We start from the raw sequence: 19,764 nt of genomic DNA, 5'->3' as shown, positions 1-19,764 counted from the left end.
ATATAAAAACAGCCATAGAAAATCAGAATTGTTCTGAAATGTTTAAAGGATGTAGTAAATAATAATAATAAAACAATAATAACGTCGTGAAGTCCTTTGTTATATTTATTTTTATGTAATGGTATATGCACAATCCCCATATATACGATGAACACAAACTTTTCCTGGTTAGACAATACGTCACTATATATAAAAACAAACAATTGCTGATTAGGTAGTTAATGGGCATGTCTGGGCATTTTTAATTAATAAAATAGCTTCAATACTAGATCACTGCATTATATCTCTCAGCATTCAAAGAGCTATCACTGTTTTTTAAGTATTAAACTCAGTTTCTCTGTTAGTAGAGAGACGCTGCATAGACACAGGTAATTCATACATGCACAGTCTCTCTCTGTCTCTCCCCCTCTCTCTCTCAAATTAATTCAGATATATGCCACAATTCATTAAAATAAATTACATTTTACCGCATTACATCTCTGTGTCTGACTAAAATAACCATCATTCTCCATATATAATGTTCAGTTTCACCAAATCAATGTAAAACTGAAGAAAGAAAAAAAACCTAGCTGACAGAAACTGAGATCTCATAATCATTACTGGAAGGTGATTAGGTATTCTGGGTAAGCTTGTACATCGTTGAAGATCACAAACATTGTTGGGTTGGTCATGTTGTCAGTCACACTGTTAAAGAGATCAGCACTACTGGACCTCTTCGCAGGGGGAACAGGAAGACCTTGTTTTCCTTGAGTGAAATCACCAACAAGTGCCCTGACAAGGTACATGCGTTTGTGTCCTTTGGCATCAGGTCTAGAGTAGCCTTGAGCTGAGTAATTTGGGTCCACAGCAAAATATGAACCATTCCCATACATGGCTCCTAAAAACAGAAAAAGAGCAAAAGTCTGTTGATTTAAAAGACAAATGGATACAAAGTGCAAATAAAGTTTACACTCTTAAAATTAAAGGTGCTTCACGATTGCCATAGAAGAACCTTTTTTTTGTCTAAATGGTTCCATAAAGAACCTTTAACATCTGAAGAACCTTTCTGTTTCACAAAGGTTTGTTGTGGTGAAAGAAGGTCCTTCAGATTATAAAAAGGTAAGAAAGACTGAATAGTTCTTTGTGGAACCAAAAATGGTTCTGCATCTTTATTTTTAAGAGTGTATACTGAATATGACTGATACCATTCATGCCAGCAAAGCTGCGATTAAAGCCGTGATGGTTGATCTGATCCGTCTTATCAGGGCCAGTTCCATGGAAGAGAAGCTTTTCATTGTTTTTGTGATTGTTTTTATCTTCCAGTTCTTCCTTTTTGATCATGTAGTTTTTCCAAAGTGCACTGTTTTGGACCCTTTCAATCTAAAAAGAGGGGGTATAGGCATTTACACCAGAGTACTAAAATGCAACACCAGAATCTTTCAAAACTAATAAATAGGTGATTTCTCATTAGTCTAGTCTTACTTCAATGATATTATTGGTTAGATTGGTTCTCCTGAACTCTTTCTCCACTTCTGCATATTCCTTTGAACCTGCTGTGAGTTTTACAAGAACAACTGACTGTCCTTTCATGTCCTGCCAGTGTGAAGGCAAAGCGCTCTTAACTGCAGCTTCAGCTATTGACAAAAAGAACAAAAACATCAATAACTAATCCTTGAGCATGATCTACGTTATTGAAATGATAAAATAATCTCACCTTGCAGATCTACTCTATTCAGTTCAATCCTTATTCCTCTTCTTTTGGCCTCTTTGAGAACTAAATCGGCCTCAAATTCATCATTGTTAATCTTGATTTTCACTGTAGGCTGTCTGTTCCGATACGCCTGTTCCAGGTCATAATTGGTCAACATATCAAAGTTGTTGATGTTGTGTCCATTTTCCTGATATTTCCACTGAACCATACTGCTAATGAAAAATGCCTCATTTCTTCGGGTTTCGTTCCTTTCCACCTTTTTGATCATGTCTCGAATACGACTCTCTGCAGTGTGAACGTCTCTTGTCAGACCCTCCAGTGTGATGACAGAGTCTTGGCCTTTCTTCTCAAGCCGGACACTGACTGTGAGCTCCCTCTGCATGGCGTTCAGCATTTCTCCATCCTCTCTGGTGAAATGAGTAATTGCTGGATCACGGATTGGGATGGTCACATGCTCCCGTAATATCAAACTGCTGATCATGTCCTTGGCTTCACTCAGGTCCTCTGGTGTCTCCCCACACAGTTGAAAGACAGCTGGCTCAATTTCTTCACCCACCATCACAAACTCTTCATTTGTGGGAGATTCTGAACTCTCCCCCAAGAAAAAGTCTTGATAGAAAAAAGAGGAATGCATTACTGTATTTTTACAAAGAAGAATGGACTGGATTAGCATTTTTATAATTTATTACTGACCTCTAATTTTGGTAAACAGACCTTTATCCTCTTCTACTTTCTCACCAGATCTTCTGATCATGCTTTGGTGAAAGTCTGCCACCATGTTCGTCTGGAATATGAGAAACTTCACAAGCCGTACACGCACTGGTTTCTTTTTCTTCACAAAGTCAACAACTGCATCAACCATTGCATCTGCAACATCAGCTGGTTTTGCACCACCCTGACCTGAAGGGTTAAAAAATGAAAATAATAGTGAATGATTCACACAATATGTCAGTTAAAAAAATAATAATAATTATACAATAAGTAAACAAACAAAACTCACTGCAATTACGTAAAAAAATAAGATCACACAAAGTTTCTCACCAGTGCCAAGGGCTGGGAAGGCAACAGAAGTAATCTGGCGTGCCTCACATAACTCCAGAACAGACAAAACAACATCCTTAATGTCAGATGGACTATTGCGTCCAATAATATGGATGATGTTTCCACATGGAAGCCGCCCAGCTGAAGTCACAATCTCTGTTTGCTGTATATTTGATGATCCCACTATTTAGGGAGAGGGGGTATATTTACCAATAGCACCTAAAGTTCATTAGATCTCTAGAAAAGGTAATATACATCAACCAGAAGAAAATTGCACATTTGAAAGAATACAAACCAATCTGTGAACATTCTTGTTCCACTTGTACTCCAGCAGCATCTAAAATGGCCTTGGATACTCCTGGATTACAAAGTAAAATCAACTGTCATTTTATAATTCTCTTTGAATTTGAAATAAATCACAAATGATTCACTGAAACAGGTAAGACAGTGTGAAGTTGGATTAACCTGCTTTCAGAGAAAATGTCTGATTTGAGGAGTTAACAATGGCATCAGTTTTTTCTTTAGTTATGTCTCCTGAAGAAACCTCCAGAGTCACTTGACCCATCTGCATAGTGTGCACCCCAAGAGAGGGAGAGGAGACTTTGCCAATGATCCCTAAAGAAACATGAAGGAGATGAATGAAGGGGGGGGTTTAACCCGTGCTGGCAAAATGAGTCGGAATGCGCACAGGCTAATTTTGAGCTACAGGCAAAAAAAGTGAAAAATTTTGTTAGAATTTGAGGTTTTCACAAAAATTAGTTCATTAAGCCCCCGTCTAGGGATTGTAAATGCGCAAGATAGTAATTGAACATCTAAAAGTGTATTATTGGTATGCTTTTCCATCGCCATTGCATCGGTTCTTATTTATAACGAAAAAGATAAAATAAAATAAAAAATAGCTATATTGTGATTATCAATCTAGTAATGATTAAGAAAAGAAGTGGGTGAAAATATGTAATGTTGCTAGGTGATTTTGCTTTGGAACCTTCAGAAAACTTGAAATCAGTTTTTTTCTAAATTTACTTTGCTGACTCCATCGACTTCAAACGGGTGTAGCTCAGTCATTTTTCATCTGATTCCAACAAATCATACATTATTTTGAAGGTTTTTTTAATATAGAATGTTTTTTTTTGTTGTTGTTGCAACTCATTTTGCCAACACAGGTCACAAGTTCTTGTCACTATCCTATATATATCTGTGACATTTGGATATATTTATTATTAGAATAAATATTTTTACAAAATATACTCAAAAAATAAGTGTGATGGACATCAGGTAAGAAAGCGTTACCAGAGGTCTGAGCCGACTTGCCAGAAATGTTTTTTTTAATCTTGACAATTCGATGTGCTTCTTTTATGACAGGACCTTGAATCCCATGTCTAAAGACACTGGTGAAGCACTAATAGATAAAACACAAAAATATACAAGAAAACATGTACAGCTATGTTACATTATTAAAATAGTTTGTGGTTTAAACAATAAAAGTACATTATCTTGGTCATAATGTATGAGATGGGAAACTTGACTTGTGATTTTATGGTTCTTGAATCTAGTTTTGACACTCACCTCTACACTCTCCTTGTCAGAAGGGTGCACAATCACAGTTACCTCTTGAAGGTTTGTAGAGGTAAATTCATGGACTTCTGTCAGCATGATTCTGGCCACCATATCTTTAGGAAAGCCAAGATTCCCAGTCCCAATAGCTGGGAAGACGACTGAAGCCATTCTCCACTTTTCTGCATTTTTCAGGCAAATTCTAATGATCTGACTGAGTACCTTTTAAAATATAAATAAATATATTTTAATCTTTAAAGCACAGATCTCCATCCCTGCTCTTGGAGAGCTACCGTCCTTCAAGACGAAAGATTGACATCGTAAAACAATTGTGGCGATTTCTGTGATCGTGGCTCCTAATCGGTGCTCTTATGTCGTACAGTGAGAGACGTTCAAAGACGGCCGTTGTCACGGTCTTGCTACTAAAGATAGCCTACGATACAGCATTATCATCGCACAGTGTGTTTGCTTGTACGATCCACGTTTACTGACCAACCAATAAAAATTTGACATGATGAAATCAACGCGACATTGCGCTAAAACATAAAACACATAAAAACTAGAACTGCTAAAGTGTGATTTATCATGCTCTTTTTGTTTACCACTAGCGCATGCTGATGACATTTTATTCTTCTATAGTAACGTGCGTCGTATTGTACGAGTCAATAGGTGTCATCATCGTACAGTCTACACACACGTCGTAGCCAAGTTTATTAGATCCATGTCGCACAGTGTGACATGCAATGATCTTATAGGTTTGCTAAAATTGTGCAGTGTGTTTTGGGCTTTAAAGACAGTACCATCTAAATCAGGGGTTTTCAAACCTGCCCTAGAGGACCCCCTAGCACTGCACATTTTGTATGTCTCCCTTACCAGACACACCCAATTTAGGTCTTGCAGTCTCTACAAATGAGCTGATAAATGTAACCATGTGTGTTAGAAGAGGCAGACATACAAAATGTGCAGTGCTGAGGGTCCTCTAGGGCAGGTTTTAAAACCCCTGATTTAGATGGTACTGTCTTTAAAGCCCAAAACACACTGCACAATTTTAGCAATCCTGTAAGATCATTGCATGATCGAAATAAATATGTGAAACCTACATAAATCACACATATGCGCAACATCATTTAATCTTTAATACAAACAGCAGGTAACAAAATTGTTATTCTCACCTTATCTTCTGAGCCGTTCCAAAATGGGCAAACTACGTGGAAGACTTTTTGACATTTCAGTTTATAACCATCTGTGATGAGCATTTCACCATAATTCACATTATTTGAGCGAGCAGCTCTGGTGATTTCTGACTGGAGCTGATGACCAGCAGTCTGTAGGAGTGCTTTGGAGATGGCACCTTTTCTGAGGTCCAAGTCCTCCGATATAGTGTTTACGATGACATCAGCCTGCAGGAGAAACAAAGGAGACACTTCTGATGAAGGATTTGGTCATTATTGATTATATAAAAACAATACAAAATGCTTCAAGGAAATAGTCAAATTTACTTGAGAAGCACAATATATTAAGCAGAGGTGTAGCTTGCAGGGCGGGGGTTCTGTAAAAAAAAGCCTGTGGTACACTTGAATATGGTACACAGAATGTGACTGACCAAAGTGACTGGCATGGTTTTAACTTTTTTAATTATAACTCTAAACCTTTTTTTTCCTTTTCTGGACTTTTATGTATTTTCACAGGGAAACAAGTGGGGAAAAGCCTAATTAAAAACTTTAATATTATTAAATAAATGTCTTTAAGTAAATGGTTGCTATGTATGTTCTTTCTGTCAGCTTTTGATAATTAACAATTCACTTACACTCGCATCCTGGATGTTCCCTTTGCACAGAATGATTTTTAGTCCCTCTTGTGTAGTTTTTCTCTCAAGAACAGTTAACCCTTCAGAGTTATCTGATCTGCCACCATAGCTTGAGGTTTCTCCTCTCCAGTGTGCTTGTCCTTCAAAGTTTCTATTACCATGACTTTTGGGGTCTTCAAACTCTTGGTTTCTTTGGCCATAGTTTCCATGGCCATGACCACGACCACGACCACGACCACGACCACGACCATTTCCACGATACCCTTGTCCATTGTTACTATACCCATGAGGTTTGATTTGATGAGGGAAAATCATTTTGGGGTTATATGCAGCAAACTCCTTTCTGACAGCTTGAGTCATGGCATTCACTGTACTGCCATTATTATCAACCAAGTGAATTTCAGTTAATGTGCTATTGGAGCCTCTGTAGTTATCATCAATGTAGTCATGCACCTCCTTGGTGATTGATTCAGTGCAAAGTTCAAGAGGACAACCAAATATCCCTGAGCTAATAACTGGAATTGCAATAGAGGAGCAGTTTCTGCTTGACGCTTGGCTCAGACTTTCCTTCACAGCACATCTCAGGCGTTGCACAGTGGTACGTCTGTCTGAATCACTGAAGCGAGGTCCAACAGCGTGCACCACATATTTACAGGGAAGACGACCAGCATCAGTGATGATAGCTTCTCCAGGCTTCAGAGGCCCATTTGCTTTTGTGTGTTGGTCACAGGTTTGCTGCAGACTTGGTCCAGCAGCTTGGAGAAGTGCTAAAGCCAATCCACCAATGTGCTTCAGATCTTCATTAGCAGCATTGACCACAGCATCAACATTAATCTTGCAAATATCTGCCTTCCTGACAGTAACAGTTACTCCACCTGGTATTCGAACCTCACAAGAGACCTGGCCAAAGTCTTTAAGACTATCTTCAGTAAATTCATCTTCCTCCTCTTCCAGCATATCATCTTCCTGAAGAACCACCACAAATCCTTTTTCCTTCAACAGCATTGAGAGCATCATTTTACCCTGCTCCAAGAAGTACTTCTTTGCTCCTGCCTTTTTAATGACCAGTGTGTCCCTGTAGAGACCATCTGCCAAACTTTTAAAGAAGGTCAGAGCTGGCTGGACAAATGTACGCTCTCCAGACAGTTTGATCCAGGGTCTCTTTGAATCGAAATTCACTTTCATCTTATCAGACTTAATTAAATGCTGCCAGTCTTGTGATTTTTTGCCTTTTATTAATTCAAATGCTGCATGTGATTTGACACGAACGGTTTCTTCAATTCTAGTGTGTTCCTCCATAAAACTTCTTAAGTTCTCACTGACTTCAGTCACTGGTTCTCTGAATCCAGTCACTATTACTTTGTCTCTCTGTGAAATGTGTATAGACACAGATGTTTTTTTGGAAGTATTGAACAATTCGTGCAGTCGTTTTTTGAGTTCCAGCCACGCTGGCATTTGAAGGACACCCTGGTCTTCTACATTGAGTTCTCTGGTTGTGAGAACTGTATTCACTCTCTTCTCTGCCTCAGCAAGTGCTTTTTCTGTGCTCCCAATCACAACAACATCTCCATTTTCGCTTGTGTAGACAGCAGTTATTCCATGAGATATGAAGAGGTCTCGGGACATTTCATCACAATCCACTGATCTCAGAAACTCCAGCATTGAACGGTTAATCTGTAAGGGCTTCTGTTTTATATTTATTTTCTTCTCAAGGACCCAATTCTTGAAAGCAAGAGTTTCTGTATGAAGACCTGATAAAATAAGTCTGTTCATCTTTTTGTTGTAGTCAATGTGCAGATGTGGAGAAACAGCACTTTTCAGGCCATCTTGTTCGAACAGAGAGTACATGGCAGGAGAAATCTCCATATACTCTGTCACGCTGTTCTTCTCTCTCTCCATTTGATTTGTTGCTCTCTCTAAAAATTTCTCTATGATGGGTTTCAATCCAATTATCTCATGGGTCATTCCTGCCAGTGTCAGCACCCCTTTAGAAGGATCCGTATCTATGAAAACCTGATCTTTCACTACTTTCTTAATATCACTCTCCACTTTTGACCACAAGGCGGGTGACATCGGCCACTCAAATGTTGTGTAGTTTGAGATGATTTTCTTGAAGGTATCAACGGTATTCTTCCTCCAGCCATCAGTGTGTCCTCTGGTTACTCCTTTCTGTTTCAGTAATGCTGGATCAGGACTGAGCAAAACTTCAGGATTATCCATGTTTATTTGGCAGAAGTGTGAGCTCATCTGGTCATTAATGGAGGAAATCTGCTCTTTCTTGAGGATGAACTCCCTGATGGCAGGATGTACACTGACTGTAATGGGTTCAGGCAGCTTCAGATGGGGTCTTTTGCCACCATATAAGATTGTATCCAGTGATTTAAAGTAGGGATATATCTTGACTGGAACATCACAGATATTATTATCTTGCTTCAAAACTCTCTCTTTGGCTGAAAAAGAATAAATAAATGCACTGATGTTGACAAAATGAGGTAAAGAAGTGTTTATGTAACTGTAAAGTTACTAATATGTAATTGTAATAGAAAAGACTACCAGCAGTTGTACGTGTATTTACCTTCTTCCTCCTTAAAAGTAATCAAGGCTGCTTGCTCTGATGGAATTGTGATAACTTCCTCTACTGGACCGCCCCGTTTCTCAAAATACAGTTCCAGCAGCATCTTGCTGTTGTTGGCCTCAGCTGGAAGATCCTCCACTCGCACACATGTGCTTCTCTCCAGTGCACGGGCCCTCAGATTATTCTTCTTGAACTTATCATGTGTCCTGCTCTCCTCAAGGAACTTTCCTGCAGCTGTAAGAAGTAATATTTTACAGAATGTACCAGACACATTTAATTAAGTGACAAAGGCAACTGTGTGCAACTGTATGTACCAGCAAAGTATTAAAACTGTCATATAATAACAGTGATGGGAAGCTTGATTCTTGTTCTCAAATGGTGCTTTTGTCCAGTTTGTTTCAATGAATCAATTAAAAAAAATTTCACCTGGGGCCTCATTTATAAAGCGTGCGTACACTAATATTTGATCGTAGAGTGTACGTACGCTTAAATCCACGCCAGCGCTCATATTTATAAAGACGGTCTTTGACGTGGAAAAGTGCTTAGCGTCACGTCAGGGTCTGAGCAGACGTACGCACTTTTTGTATTGCAGGTTTTTTAAAATGTAAGCTGTTCTTGCAGCTTGCTGTTCTAAATTATGATGATTGGTAATATTTTATATGTTAATGATATTAGTTAGTGTTACGATCGGAGCTCCCGCACAACACCCTCTCCGCCACCAGAGGGAGCCATCCCTTGAATATTAACTCCCATTCGGACTCAGTTTCCCATCACCCCTCATACCTGGGCCTAATCACCTTGCCACACCTGCACCTCATTCACACACCCATACATAAGCAGCACACTTCCTGACACTCATTGCGAAGTCTTGATTTGCCCCGGCTGTCATTCTGAGCGTTTCCATACCCGTGTTTACTTTCCTGTTGTTATCCCGGCCTTGATTCTCGACTCTGTGATCCCTCTCTGGTTGCCCTGATTTGGACTGTTTCCCTGGACTCTGATCGTAAGCCGCCTGCCTTGACTATTCTGCCTGTTCTCCCGACTACGTCTCTGCCTAGCCTACTCTGTTCCCGTTGCTGGCCTATTACCCTGTTCTGTTTGACCATTCTAATAAAGAAGCTGCAAATGGATCCCGATTTGTCTGATGATTGCTCGCAACAGAAGACTTCGCCAAACAGCGATCCAGCAGCATTGACTCAGCTGACCACTGAGCTCACGGCTCAAGCCTCGCAACTTGCTCTGCACCAACATCAGTTGCATCGGCTTACCACACTCACCGACGAACTTCTCGCAGCGTTGCAAAGTCTGCGCGTGGCTCAAGCACAAGCCACTGCCAACCCGCCACCCGTTCCTAACAACCCTCCGGTCATGCAAGCTCCCTCTGTCAACCCACGACTCGCCCTGCCTGAGAAATTTGACGGTGACACCTCTAAATGTAAGGGCTTCCTGTTACAATGCTCGCTCTTCGTCAGCCAACAACCGTCACTTTACCCCACTGAATCCAGTCGCATCGCATTTGTGTGTTCATTACTCACCGGCAAAGCTCTGGACTGGGCTACTGCGGTATGGAGGACCGATGGTTCAACCTTCCCTACCTTCGACTCATTCCTCCAGCACTTCAAGGAGGTGTTTCAACATCCAGCTGAGAAAGGAGAAGCGGGTGAGCAGCTTCTCACAATTTCACAGGGTAGGAGAACGGCGGCTGAGTATGCCCTGTCATTTCGCACTTTGGCAGCGCAAACCACATGGGTAGAGGATACCCTGAAACTGCTGTTTCGGAGGGGTCTGAACACGGAATTGCAATCTGAGCTGGCGTGTCGAGACGAAGGGAGGACCCTGAGTCAATTCATTGAGCTTTCCATCCACATAGACAATCTGATTCGTTCCCGACGCCCGTGCACGATCTGCGCCTCGCTCACCACCTAAACCTCACAATGCTGTCGAGCCCATGCAACTAGGGTTCAGTCACCTCACTCCCGAGGAGAGGGAACGCCGCTTACGAAATCAACTCTGTCTGTACTGCGGTCAAGCAGGCCATATGAAGAACACCTGTTCCGTTCGGCCATCATCAGATCAGCGTTCGGTGAATGACATTACTCGCTCTATCTATTCAGCCTCTAGTATTATGCTACCTGTTGAACTTATTTCCCTGAACCAAGTAATTCAGACAACGGCCCTTCTAGACTCAGGAGCAGCTGGAAACTTCATAGACAGTGTATTTGTCAGTCAGCATCACTTGAAACTAAAACCCTGTACTTCCTCCCTGGCAGTGGAGGCGCTAGATGGTCGCCCTCTGGGCAAAGGAATGATTCTCCGCATCACCGAACCCCTCACACTGCACATTGGAACCCTGCACTCCGAACAGATTCAGTTCTACGTCATACAGTCACCCAACCATCCGTTGATTCTCGGCCTTCCCTGGCTTCGAACCCACGATCCGCAAGTATCCTGGAGGCAAGGACAGATTACAGAATGGGGGCCAGCGTGTCGAGAACATTGTCTGTCCAAACTCACCAGACTACCCAACACAACCACTACTCCCCTCACCGACACTCTCAACTTACCCTCTGAATATGCAGATCTCATAGAAGTCTTCAGCAAGAGGAGGGCCTCCCAGCTTCCCGCTCACCGCTCAGTCGATTGCGCAATCGATCTCCTGCCGGGTACTATTCCACCCAAAGGAAGGATTTTCCTCTGTCCCAGCCAGAGTCAGAGTCTATGAAGACCTACATACAGGAGGAATTAACCAAGGGATTCATCAGACCGTCCACCTCTCCGGCATCCGCCGGGTTCTTCTTTGTGAAGAAGAAGGACGGGGGCCTCAGACCATGCATCGACTATCGAGGTTTGAATGAGATCTCTGTGAAATTCCGTTACCCACTACCACTTGTCCCTTCAGCCCTCGAACAACTACGGCAGGCAAAATACTACACCAAACTCGACCTGCGGAATGCCTACAATCTGATTCGCATCCGTGAAGGGGATGAGTGGAAAACCGCCTTCTCAACCACTAGTGGGCACTATGAGTACTTGGTTATGCCCTTCGGGCTCGCTAACAGTCCTTCAGTCTTCCAAGCTTTCATGAATGACGTCTTCCGTGACATGTTAGAAAAATGGGTAATCGTATATATAGACGATATACTGATTTTCTCAGATACTCAAGAGGAACACGTACAACACGTCCGATCAGTTCTCAAGCGATTGCTACAACACCAGCTTTACGTAAAGGCAGAGAAATGTGAGTTTCACCAGACCAGCACCTCTTTCCTCGGTTACGTAATCAGTCAAGACGGAGTCGCTATGGATGACAAAAAGGTCCAGGCAGTACTCGACTGGCCACAGCCTCAAACGGTAAAGGAATTGCAACGCTTCCTGGGGTTTGCTAACTTCTATCGACGTTTCATCAGAAACTTCAGCTCCATCGCTTCTCCGCTCACCACCATGACCAAACGCAACACCTCGCGCCTAGTATGGACACCCGAGGCTCTCCAATCATTTAAGGAACTAAAGCCTCGCTTTACCTCCGCACCCATCCTTCGGCACCCTGACCCAGAACGCCAATTCACTGTCGAGGTCGACGCTTCAAGTACGGGGGTGGGAGCCGTACTATCCCAACGCCATGGGGAGCCCGCGAAATTATACCCGTGTGCCTTCTTTTCCCACAAACTCTCTCCTGCTGAGCGGAATTACGATGTGGGCAATCGCGAACTGCTGGCCATGAAACTAGCGTTGGAGGAGTGGCGGCATTGGCTGGAGGGGACTACACTTCCATTTCTCGTTCTCACTGATCACAAAAATCTCGAATACCTGCGCTCAGCCAAACATCTAAACCCCAGACAGGCCAGATGGGCGCTGTTCTTCACACGTTTCCACTTCACTGTAACCTATCGACCTGGCACCAAGAACACTAAAGCAGACGCTCTCTCCCGTCAAGCTGAAGGTGCAGATCTCTCAGGCCCCCTCGAGAATATCATTCCGGAAAATTCTACTAGCTCCCGTTCAGTGGGACATTATGACTGAGATCAGCCATGCTAATCAACAGAGTCAACCTCCTCCAGAGTGCCCTGCCGACCGTATATTCGTTCCAGAACCCTTCCGTCAGCAACTGCTCGCTCAGGTCCACACAAACCCCAGTTCGGGCCACCCTGGGATCTCGGCTACGGAACAACTCCTGCGGAATCGCTTCTGGTGGTCCACGCTTTTGACCGATACAGCCAATTACATTCACAACTGCGACATCTGCAACACCACTAAATCACCCAGACAACTTCCAGCCGGCCTGTTACAACCATTACCCACGCCTCAGCGTCCCTGGTCTCATATCGCCATTGACTTCATCACGGATCTACCCAACTCTCACGGTAACACCACCATTCTCACCATTGTGGATCGATTTTCCAAAGCCTGCCGCCTTATACCATTACCCAAACTGCCAACATCCCTTGAGACAGCGGAATTACTGTGCAACCAGGTGTTCCGCTACTACGGTCTGCCCGATGACATCGTCTCCGATCGGGGCCCTCAATTTACCTCAAGGGTATGGTCGAGTTTCTTTAGGAGTCTTAATGTCAATATCAGTCTCACGTCAGGCTACCACCCACAATCTAACGGCCAAACTGAGCGTCTCAACCAGGAGGTCATTCGCTTCCTTCGCTCCTACTGCCAACAGCAGCAGACAGAGTGGAGTCGATACTTGATGTGGGCGGAGTACGCTCAAAACTCCCTGACCAAACCAGCCACCGGCATGACCCCTTTCAAATGTATTCTCGGATTCCAACCACCAATGTTCCCCTGGTCAGGAGAACCCACCGAGTTGCCCTCGGTCACTGAATGGCTTCAACGTAGTGAGGAGGTTTGGGACCGAGCTCACACCCATCTGCTACGGGCTGTCAGGCGCCAGGAACTTCAGGCCAACCGACATCGACGATCAGGTCCCATCTACCAGCCGGGGCAATGGGTTTGGCTCTCGGCTCGGGATCTTCGCCTCCGACTTCCATGCAAGAAACTCAGTCCCAGGTATGTTGGACCCTTCAAAATTTCCAGACAAATTACCCTGTATCATTTCGGCTAGAACTGCCCTCTAATTACCGCATCTCCCACTTTTCATGTATCTCTGCTGAAACCCGCTGGTGGTCCGAGAGGGGTGTCAGAGGAGGAGCTGAGCCGCAGACTCCCCGCCCATTCTGGTCGACGGCGAGGAGGCGACGAGTGCATGAACTGCTAGACTCCAGACGCCGGGGCAGTGCCCTACAGTATCTAGTCGACTGGGAGGGGTTCGGTCCGGAGGAGCGATCATGGGTTAACGCAGGTGACATCCTAGACCCCACTCTCACGGAGGAGTTCCACCGATTGCATCCGGAGAAGCCGGCCCCTCGACCTCGCGGAAGACCCCGGCGTCGTCTGCCTCCTCGCGTCAGGAGCCGCTCGCAGGGGGAGGGCTCTGTTACGATCGGAGCTCCCGCACAACACCCTCTCCGCCACCAGAGGGAGCCATCCCCTGAATATTAACTCCCATTCGGACTCAGTTTCCCATCACCCCTCATACCTGGGCCTAATCACCTTGCCACACCTGCACCTCATTCACACACCCATACATAAGCAGCACACTTCCTGACACTCATTGCGAAGTCTTGATTTGCCCCGGCTGTCATTCTGAGCGTTTCCATACCCGTGTTTACTTTCCTGTTGTTATCCCGGCCTTGATTCTCGACTCTGTGATCCCTCTCTGGTTGCCCTGATTTGGACTGTTTCCCTGGACTCTGATCGTAAGCCGCCTGCCTTGACTATTCTGCCTGTTCTCCCGACTACGTCTCTGCCTAGCCTACTCTGTTCCCGTTGCTGGCCTATTACCCTGTTCTGTTTGACCATTCTAATAAAGAAGCTGCAAATGGATCCCGATTTGTCTGATGATTGCTCGCAACAGTTAGGAGCCGTTTACAAGGCAGAGAGCTGAAACCATTCAATTGCGTGCAAGTTGAAGATCATTTGCGATTCATAGATTTCACATCTGAAAGAGACGCGTACGGCCGTACGCGCGTTTTCTGTTTGTACATTCTATGAATCAAACTTACGCATATTTGAGAAATGATCGTAAAATCAAATTTAAGATGGTTTCTGCGCAACATTTTATAAATGAGGCCCCAGGTCTTCTATGTCGCTACATAATGACATCATTAATACTTCATGCTATCATCCCTGTAGGTGAATACATACTCAGATTGTATATACCAAGATGGTTCACTCATATTCATATTCTTATGAATATTCATATTATTCATGTTCGTATTATTATGAATAGAAGAAACTGCAACATGCAATATGGTGGAATAAGTCCCACCTCCTAAACAAAAGAGCCGATTAGTAAAGTCGTTGCATCACTGCTGTTAGAAGCTCCTGTTCCTACTGAAACAATCTGTGTCCTTGAGGCAAGGCAAGGACTCAGCTACAGAATAGTATATGGACTTTATTTAAAGCTCAAAACAAAAACAAAAACTATCACATGGGGGGATGGGGGGGGGGGATGTGGACAGTCAAGGGCTTGTGGCAAAAAAAACAACAAAAAAAAAAACGGAGGTATGACACACAAAGGGAAAGTTAGCCTGGATATGACATAATCCCTACACAAGGCAAAATGCCATAACAATTTGGCACAAGTCACAGCACACAGGGAGAATTTAGAATTTAGGAAGATAACACGAAAAAGCAGATGGGGCAAATTAACTAATAATAATAATTTGTTGTTAAACTTCTCATATGTCTGCATGACATGTATACTTCAGTTTTGACAGTATGCAAATATGTTTAGCGTCCGTGGTATGAAAACGATCGCTGCGAGACACTGCGGAGTCGAGGCTTGAGAGAGTTTAAGGCGTGGGAGCAGCCTCCGTGTTGCCAGAATAAAGTAGGAGGTTGCAGTATAGGGTTAGCGTTATCTTTATCTTATCTTAGTTGCAAAAGATGTGTTTATTTTAATAGCAGTATCTGGAAACACTGCATTGCCAGCATTTAAAGTGACAGTGATCAAAAAAGCCCGTGGACAGGTTATTGCTGACAGGATAGCACATTCGGTAAGGGAAACGCCAAAAAAATATCATGATATTATCTCTGTCAGAAACGTTATCAACACGGTCAAAAACAGTAGCATTTAACATTAGTACACATATCTGTAGAACAAGTAGGTTACAGAACAGGTTACAGGTATAGTAGTTAAATTTTCACAAATCATGCTAAAAACATTAGTAAGAGCACTAGACAAAGTTATCAGCTATATAGAAATGGTTATTAATAAAAACTATAACAGTAATATGTATTATTGGTGCATGAATAATAAGCAACTGATGAAAAAATTATCCACCCCTATTTATAAACTAACTTCAAGAAACATTTAAAATTTAAATCTGAAATTGCATTTCATGACACTTTTTAGGTCACTTTAAGATAGCAACAATCATTTTATGATAATAACAACAACAACAACTATTATTATTATTATTAATATTATTATGTGAAAATGGAAATGCTATTATGTAAATAACAAATGTAAATATATTTTTTTTATGAGTAGAACAACTCACCACTGGGATTTTTAAAGGTCACAACTGCTTTTCTTAATTCTGGTATTAATTCCATGCTAAAGTCATTTTCAGAAAGATTGCCGATGTTCTCCACCAGAAGATTCAAAACATCTTGATTAAAATCATCTGGAAGGTTCTCGAGGACCACAGCACCTGACCCTTGAGGTTTCTTCACATCCAACTCAGTTTGCAGGACATCTTCAAGAAAATTAAAAGTGACATGTTTAAATCCCCCTACAGCTAACTTACCCGGTATATATACAATTATCTTGAATGGTTTTGATGGTTAAGTGCCTAACAAACTGATGCCTTTACCACTGAAGAGCAAATTATCAGAATTAGTAAGATAAGATAATTATAATTAGTAAGATATAATTAGTAAGACAATAGTAAGATGACCTAACCAATAAAAAAAGTTCACATGTGCATATACTTCCAAATGATTTCCTTACTTGGTTCCTGATATCCACATGCCTGCTCCGTCTGAAACCACACAAATGCAAAGCACTGGTGATTACTTAAATTGAAAACATTACCAGTCATCTTCCTACAGAGATTCTAAAATGTATCTACATCTCAACCATAAAAACATAATATTCGAATACTGCATGTTCTTATAGGCCACTATTCATAGCAGTGACTTGATGCAATTTGTTGGTCCTAAATTTGTATTAAGACCACTCACTCTTTGTCCAGTGCTGTCTGCCTGTTTCTCCACATCACTGAGTTTGCACACTTTTGACTCGATTTGGTGACTGGCAGTGTTAATATCATTTTTAGCCTGGGAGGGCACACCTTCTTGTCCTTGAACACAAACATCAGATGCATCACAACACATCATTTTCTTATGTAAATGGAAACAGTTAAGTCTCTCTACAAGCAATAACATAATACAGGATTACTTAGTCACTACCGAAGTGATATCTTCACCACTGAAAAGGAACGTGTTACTCAGTACATCAGCAATAACAGTCAAATAACCAGCCGATAAGATCACATGCATGTAAGCAGCCACAGACAAAAGTCCACATGTTTTACTTACTTGATTCCTGATATCCACATGCCTGCTCTGTCTGAAACCACACAATGTAAAGCATTTATGAGTACATAAATGGGGAATGTTACCAAACATGAAGAGTAAGTTCTTTGCTCTCTCCTTTTCAACAAAATAAGAAAACATCCATCTTTCTAAAGAAGCAAGTTTAGGTGGGGGGGGGGGGTTATTATAGGTATACTTTTATATGTTTTAGGTACTAATATAAACCATTTAGGTTCAAAGGTGTATCTCTGGAAAGGTACCATCCCAGTTTCAGCTTTTCTACCTTTTTGTATTATTATTTTTTATGAGAATGTACCATAAAATAAAATTCAGATTTTTATGATAGACCATACTGACTTGACGCAATCTAAAGGGATTTATAGAGCTTTAATTGTGCATGTTGTAACAAGTCTTACTATACTTACCTTTTGCCCAGTGCTGGGTTTGTACACTTTCAACTTGATTTGCTCATTGTCGATGGTAATAATGTGTTCTGCCTGGGAGAGCACGCCATCTCGGACTTAAATACAAACAATCAGAATTAGTCAAATACATCGCACAACTTCTCTCTCTCTCTCTCTGTGACAGTGACAGTGTTAATACCAGAGTAATAGTAGTGATATAGTGATATTTTATTAGTTTTGGCAAAACGCATGGCAAAATCTCAACATTTATATTACATTTTAATAAACCAAATTAATGTTATTTTGTTCACATGATAATAACTTACTGTCAGATGATTTGAACAGAATCGTAGCAGAGTTGCTCCCGTCATTATATTGCACGACGCAGTCTCCTCCTTGAGATTTCTTACTTTGAAAGTAAATCTGAAGTTTATTTTTCAGACTTTTAGCATTTTTAGTCTGCCAGTTTCCTTCTACAGTGAGGGGATAATAGTCGTCCGTCATGATTTGACTGTTAATGAGGAAATGACTTGCGAGTCACGGTATATCTATGAAAAACGCCCTCCCGTTTATTTTCACTTTTGCTTCTGTGTAAACTTACTGTGTGTCACCTGTTGACACCAGTAGTTAATTGCTTAACTTACTGTACGGCAGCTAATTACTTTACAGCTAATTACTTTATTATTAATTTACAGCTAATTTAAAGTAGCCTAATTACTTTACTTTTGTATTGGACTGCGTGTAAATAACCCTTTCTTGTCTTTGCGTGTTGTTGTTGTTGTCGTTTTCCCTCCAGCAATCCAGGTTTTGTTAAAGTCCCCTTATTAGTTTCGTTTGGTGGCGTACAGTAAGACTACTTTGTGCGGTAACACTGCTCTACACCCAACAGATGGCAGTATAGCCTCATCCTGGCTGTCTGATATAACACTGAAGTCACTGATTCATGGACTTACAAAACTGAGACAGGAGTCAAAACACATCCCAATCAGGTTGTAAAATAGTATTTTAATGTAAAAGATTCCAACTAAAATTTCTAATAGAAATTTTTCATTGACAGATGTTTAGAAACATTTTCAAAAACAGACAATAAGATCTAGATGTTATTTTTGTTATTAACATTTCTCTTTCTTCAGGCTTTTTTCAGTTATAATAAATAAATAAAAACTTCTAAAATACACTTTCTGGCCTCTTATTTGTTTCTAGCTCAATGCTTTCCTCTCACAGTCAAATGAAACAGGTTTAAAAGTTAAAATCTCTACTCTCTCTTCTATAATTAGACCTGAATGCATAAATCCAATAATTAACATTCATCCAATTACATTAAAGTACATGCTTTTATTACAAGGTGCACCTTGTGAGATTTGGACTGTTATTAGTTCTTTGATCTCCTGTCACCTTTTACAGTTTAAGTTCAATAACAGCTCATTAGCCTTTATTCACCCAACTATGAGGGTCAGAGAAAGAGAGCAGCATTTGTCTGAGGTCTGGTATAGTAGTACTGCTTCATGTGCAAGCACAGAACCCTAAATAAATGATTATTACTGACAGCACTGAGTTCTGGCCCAGCACAAAGCTCCAGCAATTACCTCCTTCCACACACAGAAAGAAACACAGAGCATGGAATTCACAATCAGTGCAGGTGTGACTAAAACAGGCAGTTTTGTACCTAAATTAGAATATAAGCACAACACTAAGCATGCCCCCCTTCTGACCATGCTTCATGAAATATTGAATTAAGCTCCTCCTCTACAATCTTTCCATCTGTATGTACTACAGCACATCCAAAATTAAGCAAACACACACACACAGACGAGTGAGAGAAAGAGAGATCGACTATGCTTCATTGATTTTGTATGCAGTGTTGTTACAGAAATCAAAGGAGAAGTCAGCATGAAGTTTTCTTGAAGATGGTACACTATTTCTGCTCTTGGTTTTAGGGAGTAATGACGACACGGTTTGTGAAGCTCAGCTTCCAGGATCAATTAAGACATGCACTTAAAAAATTACATTATCAAAACTGACTTCCACAAGGATAGCATCCACATAATGAAAGCAATGAACCTTTCTCACATACTGTGAT

The 19,764-nt window shown here is 41.6% G+C and overlaps 1 protein-coding gene across 3 annotated transcripts; it reads right to left on the bottom strand.

Annotated features, from left to right (window-relative positions):
• Positions 1 to 87: 87 nt before the first annotated feature.
• On the bottom strand, positions 88 to 18,580 carry parp14rs4 (poly(ADP-ribose) polymerase family member 14-related sequence 4). 3 transcript variants are annotated; one of them, XM_058788844.1, is made up of 19 exons: positions 18,011 to 18,580; positions 17,706 to 17,800; positions 17,284 to 17,314; positions 16,927 to 17,045; positions 16,694 to 16,724; positions 16,242 to 16,439; positions 8,668 to 8,901; positions 6,093 to 8,542; positions 5,458 to 5,685; positions 4,298 to 4,507; positions 4,022 to 4,130; positions 3,197 to 3,346; positions 3,027 to 3,089; positions 2,732 to 2,914; positions 2,405 to 2,590; positions 1,694 to 2,299; positions 1,462 to 1,613; positions 1,185 to 1,359; positions 88 to 877 (listed from the first exon to the last, which is right to left on the bottom strand). In XM_058788844.1, exons 1-19 carry the CDS (start codon positions 18,186 to 18,188, stop codon positions 597 to 599), a joined length of 5,679 nt encoding a protein of 1,892 aa, XP_058644827.1. In that variant the 5' UTR covers positions 18,189 to 18,580; the 3' UTR covers positions 88 to 596. The 3 variants fall into 3 exon arrangements, with proteins under 3 accessions (XP_058644827.1, XP_058644826.1, XP_058644825.1); XM_058788843.1 differs by having other exon boundaries at positions 2,384 to 2,590; positions 4,043 to 4,130; positions 18,011 to 18,578; XM_058788842.1 differs by having other exon boundaries at positions 2,384 to 2,590; positions 18,011 to 18,577.
• Between the last annotated feature and the right edge of the window lie 1,184 nt (positions 18,581 to 19,764).

Source organism: Onychostoma macrolepis, chromosome 10 (genome assembly GCF_012432095.1).
Source record: "Onychostoma macrolepis isolate SWU-2019 chromosome 10, ASM1243209v1, whole genome shotgun sequence".
In the NCBI taxonomy this organism is placed as follows: Eukaryota; Metazoa; Chordata; class Actinopteri; order Cypriniformes; family Cyprinidae; genus Onychostoma; species Onychostoma macrolepis.
The sequence above is the reverse complement of the archived record's forward strand: the minus strand, read 5'-3'. Positions and strand labels throughout refer to the sequence as shown.

What these genes read in the sequence shown, in the direction of transcription:
- parp14rs4 (XM_058788842.1), bottom strand. Translation starts at nt 18,188, where the DNA reads ATGACGGACGACTATTATCCCCTCACTGTAGAAGGAAACTGGCAGACT. An exon ending in TACTTTTAAGGAGGAAGAAG is followed by an intron (nt 8,543 to 8,667) that starts GTAAATACACGT and finishes ATTCTTTTTCAG; the next exon opens with CCAAAGAGAGAGTTTTGAAG. An exon ending in CAGCTTTGCTGGCATGAATG is followed by an intron (nt 878 to 1,184) that starts GTATCAGTCATA and finishes TTCTGTTTTTAG; the next exon opens with GAGCCATGTATGGGAATGGT.